Source organism: Zingiber officinale, chromosome 2B, assembly GCF_018446385.1.
Source record: "Zingiber officinale cultivar Zhangliang chromosome 2B, Zo_v1.1, whole genome shotgun sequence".
In the NCBI taxonomy this organism is placed as follows: Eukaryota; Viridiplantae; Streptophyta; class Magnoliopsida; order Zingiberales; family Zingiberaceae; genus Zingiber; species Zingiber officinale.
Genome location: NC_055989.1, coordinates 143,688,818 through 143,699,685, shown reverse-complemented (window position 1 = coordinate 143,699,685; position 10,868 = coordinate 143,688,818). Strand labels below are relative to the sequence as shown.

At 43.9% G+C, this 10,868-nt stretch overlaps 2 protein-coding genes across 5 annotated transcripts; one reads left to right on the top strand and one right to left on the bottom strand.

The window, feature by feature from the left end:
• Positions 1 to 2,759: 2,759 nt before the first annotated feature.
• Positions 2,760 to 6,170, top strand: LOC122047554 (TPR repeat-containing protein ZIP4-like). Its single transcript, XM_042608914.1, has 5 exons — positions 2,760 to 4,148; positions 4,235 to 4,424; positions 4,495 to 4,527; positions 4,612 to 5,229; positions 5,305 to 6,170. The coding sequence occupies exons 1-5, from the start codon at positions 2,806 to 2,808 to the stop codon at positions 6,025 to 6,027; spliced, it is 2,907 nt and encodes a 968-aa protein (XP_042464848.1). The 5' UTR covers positions 2,760 to 2,805; the 3' UTR covers positions 6,028 to 6,170.
• A 1,268-nt stretch (positions 6,171 to 7,438) lies between these two features.
• Positions 7,439 to 10,528, bottom strand: LOC122047552 (protein IQ-DOMAIN 13-like). 4 transcript variants are annotated; one of them, XM_042608911.1, is made up of 6 exons: positions 10,141 to 10,528; positions 9,552 to 9,656; positions 9,209 to 9,487; positions 8,446 to 8,688; positions 8,231 to 8,374; positions 7,439 to 8,166 (listed from the first exon to the last, which is right to left on the bottom strand). In XM_042608911.1, exons 2-6 carry the CDS (start codon positions 9,642 to 9,644, stop codon positions 7,591 to 7,593), a joined length of 1,335 nt encoding a protein of 444 aa, XP_042464845.1. In that variant the 5' UTR covers positions 9,645 to 9,656; positions 10,141 to 10,528; the 3' UTR covers positions 7,439 to 7,590. The 4 variants fall into 4 exon arrangements, with proteins under 4 accessions (XP_042464845.1, XP_042464846.1, XP_042464844.1 ...); XM_042608912.1 differs by having other exon boundaries at positions 10,154 to 10,528; XM_042608910.1 differs by having other exon boundaries at positions 9,552 to 10,528.
• Between the last annotated feature and the right edge of the window lie 340 nt (positions 10,529 to 10,868).

The following is a 10,868-nucleotide window of genomic DNA, read 5'->3' as shown; positions in this document are numbered from 1 at the left end:
TCCATCACCCAACTTAAGGTGCCTTCCTTTGCACGGAAGGCGCCTTGGGTACTGTTCACCCGAGACATTTTATGCTCCTTTTGTCCCGCAAAATGTGTTAGTCCAGCACAAAATTATCGGTTCCTTGGCGGTCGGCTAGAGGAGGTGAATAACCCTGCAAAAATAATACAAACATTCCTCGAACGTTAGAGCTTAATTAAACTAACACTTGCATAAAATAAATAAGAAACTAGAAAGAAGAGGCACAACGAGGTTTACTTGGTTAAAATCGAGGAGGTTGTTAATCCAAGAAAGTTGAAACTCACTATCAAAGTCTCCTTTAGACGGAGAAGCCTCTTACAACAGTTAAAGCACTCAAAATGCAAAGCTAGACAAAGGAAATTGTTTACAAGTGTTTTGTGTAAGCTTCTAGGACTAGGGTTGTATTTATAGCCCTGGTCGAGACACTTGGAAGAGTTCCAGACGCTTGGAGGGGGATAAAATTTATCCCTATCGCAACGGATCGCTTTTGACGCAATCTAGATAATTTTCAAAGTCTGGGCGCTCAGACCAAAGTTAACCTTATGTTAACTTGTTTGATCCGGGTTCTTGCTCCGGCTCTGCTCGCTTGGGTCTGGGTCTTTCGCTCGGACTCCACTTGTTTGAGTGATTTCGGCCATCCAGAATAGACCTCACCCGAACTCATTTTCCGACCTTCGAGCAATCTTCCGCTCTGGCTTCTCGTCCCTTAGAAATGCCATGTGCCTCCTCGTCCGCCCGCGTACTCTTCCGCAGCATCTCGTCCATCTGACGCACCGAGCCCGTCGGCTCTCTCCCGTGCCGTCCTTTTTGCTAGCTGTGTGTTTTGCTCCACTTCCTATACTCCTAAGTTCCTGTACACTTAGACATAGGAGTTAAAAACCACCAAGATTTAACCTGACTTCGTTGATCAAATCAAAATTACCTTGGGGTACTAACAAAAATATCTGACCTGCAAAATAAAGTTAGCACAATAAAAATAAGCAGTTTAGTAATTAGATTATGTTTTCCTGAGACCAGATCTAGTCAGGGTCTCAATTTAGGTTTCCGAAATGGACATAGATTGGATCTGTGCCTAAAGTCCCCAAATGAACTCGTTCTCACTGAATCACTCTCCTCTAGTACTTACTTACCAATCACATACTTCCTTGATGTCAGGTTCCTTGACTCACTGGGACTTCCTTCCAGTTTCAATCAATCTGGACTCCAGTCAGTTGTCAACCCAACTAAACTTCCTTATGCTAGGTCTCAACCAATTTATACTTCGTGCCATCTATTAACCTAGTTGGATTTCAGTGTTGACGTTTCAGTCCTCTAGACTCATCAAGTCCTGCACACTCGGTAAAAAGTTAGACAAATAACATATCTAACTTTAATCTATTTGTCATACATCAAAACTTGATTATTAGTGTAACATGCACCAACAGATTTTACTTGGTTATAATCGAGAAAGTTGTTAATCCAAGATATTGAAAGCACTAGCAAAATTCTTCTTTTGTCATAAGCGGAGAAACCTTTTACAAGCATTGGAAGTATAAAAAATGTAAACTAAATAAACAATTTGAAATGCAGAAGTGTTATGTTAAAATCTTGAACACTATGGCTCCTTTTATATGCTCATTAGTCGAAGTAATCGTTTGATGACATGGTGCGATTCGGATTCTTGGATCGGGTTCGGGTGCCCCTGGCTGGTCGCCTAACTGGTTGTCTCAAATCGCTTCACAATGGTAAGGGATAAAGTATTTATCCACTCCTAGATGCCCGAACCATCTTTGAGCACCCAAACCGCTGCTGACATGGACCCGAAGTTGATCCACTATGACGAGGTGCCCGTTCGGCACCAAAGTGGTCCGGGCACCCGGACCAGCTCCGAGCGCCCGAACTTCAAGCTCCTGGACTTGGTCCAGGCGTTCGGACAAGGTCAACTCAGGTTGACTTTGTCCGGTCTTCCTCTTTGATCGCTTGGGTAATTTTTCGGCCATCCAGAGTTAAGCTTAACTGAACTCAACTCTAACCTTCTTTTCTCAAGCAGTCTTCCGCTTCGGCTTCTTGCCCCTCGGAAGGGCCATGCACATCCTTCTCGCTTCATCATCATACTCTTCCATAGCTTCTTAACCCTCGGATGCACCAAATCTGTCGACTCGATTCTCATGTTTTCTTTTTCGTTTAATGCGTCTTCCACTCGATATTTTATGTTCCTAAACTATCTTGCACATTTAGATAAAATAATTAAAATATCATAAAATTTAATTTAATCTGATTAATTACATCAAAACTTAGTCACATTACTTATATTCATAGACTGTGGTGCTTAACTTATAACCTATCTTGAATTAGATTGAGAATTTCTCAATCAATTTTTAATCAGCCAACTGCTCGTCACAGATCGATCCTTCGGACAGCTCCGTCACGATGAGTCTTTGTCGTACAATCTGTCCCTGGCTTGACTATAAAAGTGCCTTCTTAAGTGTCAGCCGGCGGCAGCGGCTAATGCCAAGACTGCCACCCCGGGCGGAGGCTATGATTGCAATGCTGGGGTGGTCGCCGGCGTGATGGGGCGGCTCTGCTCCGGCCGCCTCGAATTTGTCAACACGTATAATGATTCGTTGTCCGGTTCTTGGCCAATTGATTTACCGGTTCAGATATCGACGAGTGAACCAAGCATCAGATCCTGATGCGAACCTGCTCCAGTGAGCGAGGAGCCACTTGGCTAGGGCACGGACCACTCGTCATTTGAATAACTCAAGCTGGTTCGGGAAGGAGGGAAACCCGAACCTCCTCTGCGGGATGAAGATCTCGGAGCTCTCCTCGCCGGACCTCCGCTCCACCTCCAAGGACGCGACGCCTGTCCTCCGCCTCCTCCTCGACGACGTAGAGTCCTCCGTCAAGGTAGCTGAATCCCTCGACCCCTCTTGCTCCCCGGCAGGTCTCGCCGCACGCCTCCGCCTCTCCCTTTCCTCGCTGAATCAACCCGCCTCCGCCACTCACCTCCTGGAGCCCGTCAAGATCCATCTATGGAAGCTCAGCTACCGCCTCTGGAACGCCTGCGTCGACCTCTCCAATGCCTCCGAGCTTCTCCGCGGCGACCCACCTTCCCGCAAAGCCGAGCTGGCGGAGCTCCGTCACGTCGCTGCCGACATGCTTTGTATTGCCGGACTCCCCCTCGCTATTCCGTCCGCCGCCTTCAAGTCCGCGTCCTTCTTCCACAAGACTGGCCTCATCTGGCACGAGCTCGGCCGGTTCGATCTCGCTGCCGGGTGCTTCGAGCGCGCCACGGAGCTAGCCTCCGCAGCCCATTCGGAGGGAACTTCGAAGATTGGCGACGAGGAGGAGAGGCAGCTCCTCCTTGACCTCCACATTGCCAGGGCGCGTACGGCGTGGGAGGTCGGCGATCGTAATCTCGCGATCGCCCTCTTGAACCGGTCGAAGAATCTAATCCTTGGCTCTCCTTCAGGGTTTCGGTCCCTGGCAGAGCAGTTCCTCCTGTTCGGGAAGCTCGATCTCTCCAAGAAATCCCCCGAGGGGAGATCGGACGCATCGAGGCTTCTCACCGAAGCAATGGATCTGTGCGAGAAGGGGATTGCCGCCGCAAGAAGCCGCGGTGCGAGCGGCGGAGTGGAAACGCTAGAATTGGACGGTTTGAAGAGTCGGTGTCTCCGGTTCCTGGCGGCGGATCGGCTCCAAGCGGAGGACTACGACGGGGTGCTGAAGTGTGTCAGGGCTTTGAGGTCTGGCTCCGTGGTGCCGCCGGCGGTAGAGCACCCGAGCGTGAAGTACGTGGCGATGAAGGCGTGGATTGGCGTGCGGAGGCTTCAGGAAGCGGAGAGGGAGTTGATGGGGATGATGGCCAGCAAGGAGGTTCCGGAGGCTGCGTGCGTCTCAGCTGCGGAGGCGTACCTCTCCAATGCGGGGCCAGATAAGGCAGGATCTGTTTTGCTGGGACTAACCGGGCGGTGTCACGCCAGTGCTGCGGCGGCACTGAGGGTGGTGCAGAGGGTGGCTGAGGGCGGTGGCAGAGGAAGGGCGAAGGTGTTAGCGGAGCTGACGGCCGACGAGAAGGTCGTAGCTTTGTTCCAGCCCTCCGCAGCAACGAAGGAGCGGGAGGCAATGCACGCGCTCCTCTGGAACTGGTGAGCTCATAGTCTCCTCTCCTCCCACAACATGACTTGACTTAGCTTCGTACCTGACGTCTTCTTCTCTGGATTTACCAATACAGTGGAGCAGAACATTTTAGATTCAAAGATTATGAAGTAAGTGTTGACTTGTTTGAAAAATCAATGCTTTATGTGCCTCGAGACGAGGAACACCAATCGCGCAGAGCAAACTGTTTCAGAGTTCTTTCCCTTTGCCATCTTGGTCTTCAACAGATTGATCGAGCTCAAGAGTTTATTGAACAAGCTGAAAAGGTACAATCTGCCTACCCATAATTGATTGTGAGGTTACAAATCATTACTCACCAATTCAATGCTTCAACAGCTTGAACCAAACATCAAGTGTTCTTTCCTCAAGGTACCACTTGTAGTCTCACTTGCAAAGGTCTTGATCTTCATGCAACTGAGTTCACAAATTTCTTGTTTTCTGACTGTTTTGCAGTACAAAATTTATCTGGAAAAGAAGGATGAAAATGAAGCCATCAAACAGATGCAAGCAATGGTTAGTTGCATCGATTTCAACCCAGAATTTCTTACCCTCTGTACCCATGAGGCTATTTCGTGTCGGCTTCTTCCTGTTGCTATTGCTTCATTGTCTGTCCTGCTCAACATCTATTCACCTGGGAAGAAAATGCCAATGACTGAAGTTGCAATCTTGAGGAATCTTATCAGCCTCCTCCACAGAAGCCCAAACAATGAGCTAGAGATCCTTAAATATACAAAGTATGCTCGGACCAGAATGGTCGAAATTGGAGTGGAGTGCTTCTTTGGCAAGGGAGCCGTTGGTAGCCGTGAGCTGAATTGGCTTGCTGGAATTTCCTATAACATGGGGTTAACAACTGGAAACGAGAAGAAGTATGAATTCTGTGCCAAGTTCTTTGAATTGGCATCTGCTTTTTACACTGCAATCACTGATGAGGAAGGTGTGAATCAAGCTACATCTTGCAAATGCTTGATCATCAGTGTGGGTGCCTTGCTTAATGCTGAGAAGCAAAAGGAAGTTACTTTGGTGGACAGTGATGTCAAATTGGCTCTGGAGATGTTGGTGAGAGCTGAAAAGGTACATTTCAAATTCGAACACCTTTTGTAAATTTGTAGAAATTATCATCTTAAAGCATTTCCTAAATGCCTGCAGATATTGCCTTGCATTTCATCCTCGTTCAATGACCCCAGAGAGGCACAGGCAGTGAATCAAAGTCTCCACTTCCTTCACACTTACTGTACATATGAGCTCATGAACCGTGTTAAAGATGGTGGCCGGTCACAGCAGTTACAACTGATAAAAAGCTTTGCTGCTTCTAAATCATGCACTGGACATTACCTTCTCCAATTAGGCCTTGCCGCTTCTTGCAGTGAACATTACGATCCAGAAGTAGCTGAGTTTGCTCTCAATGCTTGCCTTTCTGCCCTCATTGCATCCCCTTCCCCAGATTACAGTTCGATCAGCATTGTCATCCGCAAGTTGGTCTGCCTTTCTGCATCCAGAGGCAATGAAGTTGGCAAGGATGATGGAACCTATGATATATACCGGAAAGCATACCAGATAATTCTAGGGCTCAAGGAAGGGGAGTATCCTATTGAGGAGGGTAAATGGCTTGCCATGACTGCGTGGAACAAATCAGGCATTGCTGTCCGGATGCAGCAGGTTGCTAATGCAAGGATATGGATGAAAATGGGGTTGGACTTGGCACGGCATTTTAATGGCATGGACAAGTATATATGTGGCATGGAGGAGTATTTGGCTAATTTTGAAAGACTTTGTTGTGTTGGGGATGGTGGAAATAATGAGGGAGAGGGCAATGGAGGATCTCGGAACAGTCCTACTACAGGGAACATTGTACAGATATGCCGAGAATGAATATGTTTTTCCTCTTTTAAGGCTGATGTTAGTCTTGGCTGCAATCGCCTGCTTGGATAGAGTTGTGAAACACGTAGTTCGTCAATTAGCCATTCGACATGTAGCATGTAACACATACTAAGAAAGTGTTTGGCTTGTGGTCATAATTTTTACCCACCAAAACACTATAGTTACGAAGATAATACATAATCATAGTTGCAGTCATTTGCTAATATGGCTGGATTGTTAATGTGTTTTCCAACAAGAAAGCTACTTTGATGATTAGCTGTGTTAGCCAAGATCTCCACCCAAACATGCCATGCCTGACAAAACAGTGTTTATGTGCATTCTACCTTCTTTGTTTGTCTCTCCTTTCAGAGCAAATTGTTCACTAACGTCACTTTTGTCTTCTATATCTATCTGTCAGTCAAGTTGCTTTAGTGTATCATCTTCTAATATAGTAGGAATTATCCATATTAATCATGAGTGTCATTGTGATGATCTTCATCTCAAAATTCTACTAATGGAGAGAATGGATGCATCGGATGTTGATATAATTTGACAATTCTTTGTCTTTTACTATTAGTGTGATACTTTGTTGATTTGTTGGTTAAATTGGATTCCCTTCTAGTTGTTGTTATTGACTGTCAAGTTGCTTTGGTGTATCATAATTCATTGTTTTAGATATAGTTAATCAAACTTAAAATTAACATATTTCATTGTTTTAGATATTATGCACTATCAATAATCATGAATTTTGTGGTGGCGATCTTCACCTTAAACTGTCATTTAGGGAGAAGAAAAGACCACAAATAAAAGTGGATGCACCAGGTGTTGATATAATTAGTCTCTTTTTTTTTTTCAGCTTTAACTATGTTGATTCATTTGATTCCCTTGTTCAACTATTTGCTGATATTGGCAATCAAGGAGTACATAAAACAATTCAGTATCATGATCATTCTGGTCAGCTTTTGTTATTCACTTGCATGTTTTTCTACTTCTTTGGTAGACTACTAAAAGGTGGCTTCACATGTGGATTCATAGGATTCAAAAAAAGTTATTAGGTACACTTCATGTTTCATATTATCAAGCAATACTAGGTAAACTTGACATTAAATCTTTTTGATAGTTGAGGGCCAAGAATATTTAAACCTTGTCATTTTTCTAAAGCTTGTTAGAAAAATTGTTTGCTCAAATTCTGTCCTTGTCCATTTCCATTCAGAACATTGTTCTATTTCAATCTACTTTTAACTTCACTCCATGAACTTAATTGCAAATTCATTTCAGATTGTTGCCGTCTCCAATGCTTCTGGGAAATCAAACATTTATGAGGTATTTATTCCTTCTTTAATCCAAAAGTCTGAATCTTAAAACTTTCTTCTAATTGCTTGATAACTGTTCTAATTTGTCTTGTTATCTGTATCTGTTTAACTTCAAGTTGAAATCATGAGTTTATAGCTCAAATGGTAAAGACGTGATCAAGAACATTCTTCATCTGACAATTTCTCACAATGTAACAAATTAAAACACACCAAAATGCTTTAGATTAAAAAAAACATGGAACATCTGAATCAAAGTTGCATGCTATTTATAGTTCCTCCTACCACCAACCCTTCCAGTGGGCAGAGACATGATGGAGTCCATGCTCATGCTGCTTATTGACTGTGTCGACCTATGCCTCTCTTGTATTCTCACACTCCTTCGCCCACTACAACTGCTGTCACAACCTCTTCTGTTGGCCTCCTTGCCGGCAAACAGGGCCCCGATAGTCTGGCCAAGACCGAATGAAAATCTCTTCTTCTCCGGGCCGGGGACCGTCCCAAATGTCCGGTGGCTTCTCGCCTTGGCTTGGGCCGAGACAGTGGTCGTCATGTAGTTGGGCACGGCCAAGGGTGGGCAACTCACGAGGCTTGCGTCGTCGGCGTACTCCGGCTTCAACCGCGCGTAGTGAGAGCTACGCGGCCGACGAGTGGTGGCTTTGGCATGCACTGTGGTAGCTGTTCGTGGTGTATGGAGATGCGACGAGTTTTGTGAAGGTGGCACAACTTCGATGTTGTTGGTGGCGAGTTGGCTTTCCAACGAAGACCACCACCATGGGGCTCTACGGGTGCGGAGATCGATCAACATGGCCTTAGCAGATTTGGGTGTCATCTTCAACAGCTGAGGCAAGTTACTGTCAATCTTTAACATGAACAATTTGAGTCATCTGATGGAACGATCGTACCTGGTGGGTGTAAGCATAAGCCAATGCCCTCTCCCTCTTGATGGTTGCTTCCACCTTTCTTCTTATCCTTGCTTCCAGCTCCTCTTTCGTGAGAACACTATCTTCCCATTCTCCTTCAAACCCTTCAAACCCTTCTGCTTCAGTCTGCAAGACCATTACAAGTTCATACTATCCAATAAACGAGATTGGGAACGTCAGACGAGGACAATTCTCACTTGGCGAGCGACACTCCAGCCACCAAAGTTGCTCTCTGACTCATCGTTCTTTGGCAGAGCCTGGTGGAGTTGGAGGCTTCTGTTCTCCATCATCTTCAGCCTTCTGTCTCTTATTTGAAACTGCACTCGAACTAGCATTCGCATACATCTTAGGGTGTTTGTCGTCTGTTGTTTCACTCTTTGATTTCTTATGGCTCTCTGCAGTCTCATTAGACCCTTCAATGCTCGGTAGCTCCTTCTAGCCTGTTTATTGGAAGGATTTGTTGTTGCTGAATGACTTGTATACAAGTGGAACTAGGATTCTATGAAACATTTAGAAAATTTATGGAAGATAGAGCTCCAGGTCAAAAGCCAAGAATATTATTTCCTCAAAGAAAATTTGTATGGTGTTTTGGAACATTTTTCTTGCAGAAGAACAGGGAGATGAAATGAATAAAAAGAATAGCAATCTTATTAATTGGCACAACTTGAACTCTTGGTTTTGAGAATCTTCCTTGTGAAACAATTTCTTATCTTGTGATCATATTGTTGGAATTTGTGTACATGCTATCGCATACTCATTGCTAGTTGCATGGCTAGAGTTCTCTTCAGTTTGTATTTATGTTCTGATATATCAAGATTAGGTCGATGCATGTTTTTAAATTTCAAGAAACATGATAGGTATGAGCATTACTTACTAGTCCAACAAGGGATCGTATGTATTGGCCGATCCTTTATTAATGCTAAAATGTTGTTTGATGCATGACAAACAGATTGAGCTTACCCTGTAACCTCTATATGCTGCTTGGATTTTGATTGCCGAAATGTGGGCATAGTTGGGAGCAGTCCTTGGTTTTCTTGCAGGCGATTTCGATTGTTGAGCCTTCTTGGGGAGCACTTGCTGCACTCTATGTTGTTGGTGTTGCTCATTTTGAACATCCTCCAGTATTCGCTCAATTATGTTTTGTTGTCTATGCATTTGAAAGAAGGAACCATTGTCATCATGGTTGGATTTGCTAAATCCCCACTTTTTCTTCTCTCTTTTTTGCTTGTCCTGTGAGTACTGTAGTCACAAAGATCACATTTAGGAACTGTCTGAATCTAAGGGCACCTTTAGTTCGACTTACTTGAATTGGGGTACTTGTCTGGACCAATTTATCCTTAGAGCTCGAAGTGAAGGCTCTTTTGATGAGCATAAACCAACCCGATGTCTTGCCCATCTCTAGCGATCACTTGATTCAACAGAAATAAATGAAACAATTAAACTTTTAGACACTTATCACCACGCACAGCTCTCTTGTTCTCTTGAAGCTCGATAATGCAAAGTGAGTATTCAATCTTTCATGGATTCTTAGAGCTCCATGGTATATCATGTTAACAGTCTAGAACTTACAAGCTCATAATCTACTAGCTGATATTATCTGGAATTTCATGTTTGTTTGCTTGGTTTATTTTCAAAAAAGAAAAAAATTGTTTTGCTCATTTTTATTATATTTCTTTCATCTTGTAGTACTTCTTGAAGTATTCTTCACACCAAGAACAGGTTAAAGTAGAATTAAGATTGCTATTGAATACTTTTCACAACAAACAAAATGAAATTTCTTCTCTAGCCTAAGAAATCTTTGTTATATATCATTAATCGAAGTTTACAACTATAAATTGCTTAAGGTAGTTGCTGAATTTATATAGATAAACAAAATGATGTTTTCTCTTTACCTGTGGGAATTACCTCACTGTGTCTTGCACAAAACCATGTCTAGGCTTTAATTCTTTCTCATTCTTGGAAAACTCTCTCCAAGTCTCTCACATTCAACTTTTTTTTAGTCTCCAGGTTGTTTTATACCAGCTTTGGATCGACGAAGAGGAGGAGGATGACCACTTACTCCATGACCCCCCAAGCCAACTTTACTTGAACTAAAAGATTTCTGAAGACAGCTATGGGCACTTGAGACAGATCAGTTGGCCCCTTCCACTACATAGAGCTGCACTGGCAATGACTCTCAGTGGAGTTTATGTCAAGTTTCTCTAAAGGTATGTTCATTCTTCCTGTGCTCTGTTCATAGGATTGCTGATCTAAGTCTCTAAGTAGGCATTCATTCTCAGCACTTATAACTGTTAACCAAGTTCTGGAGCAAAATGAGGAAAGATAGGCAATCATTGATGAAGACAGAAAAGAAATATTTGTTTAATCTTTACAGATATTTAGGCTTTTAGCCATAGAGACGTGGCTTTGTGTTGTAGGTTAGGAAGCAAGGGCTGAGTGGTGGCTTAGAGCATACACAAGCCAGTGTTGGCCATTTGCTTATAAGCTACTCCACACAAACAGGGTTGTTTAGTTGCTAGACTCCTCATAGTCCTACGTCCTAAACCTTTTGAAAACCTTTTGAGTTTGGAGCTTATTTCTCACTGGGCCCTGTGAGAGTAGAGAAAAGAAGCAACGTACA

What these genes read in the sequence shown, in the direction of transcription:
- LOC122047554 (XM_042608914.1), top strand. Translation starts at nt 2,806, where the DNA reads ATGAAGATCTCGGAGCTCTCCTCGCCGGACCTCCGCTCCACCTCCAAG. An exon ending in CACGCGCTCCTCTGGAACTG is followed by an intron (nt 4,149 to 4,234) that starts GTGAGCTCATAG and finishes TTACCAATACAG; the next exon opens with TGGAGCAGAACATTTTAGAT. An exon ending in TGTTGGTGAGAGCTGAAAAG is followed by an intron (nt 5,230 to 5,304) that starts GTACATTTCAAA and finishes AAATGCCTGCAG; the next exon opens with ATATTGCCTTGCATTTCATC.
- LOC122047552 (XM_042608910.1), bottom strand. Translation starts at nt 9,644, where the DNA reads ATGGGCAAGACATCGGGTTGGTTTATGCTCATCAAAAGAGCCTTCACT. An exon ending in AGACAAGTACCCCAATTCAA is followed by an intron (nt 9,488 to 9,551) that starts GTAAGTCGAACT and finishes TTGTGACTACAG; the next exon opens with TACTCACAGGACAAGCAAAA. An exon ending in CTTATGCTTACACCCACCAG is followed by an intron (nt 8,167 to 8,230) that starts GTACGATCGTTC and finishes AACTTGCCTCAG; the next exon opens with CTGTTGAAGATGACACCCAA.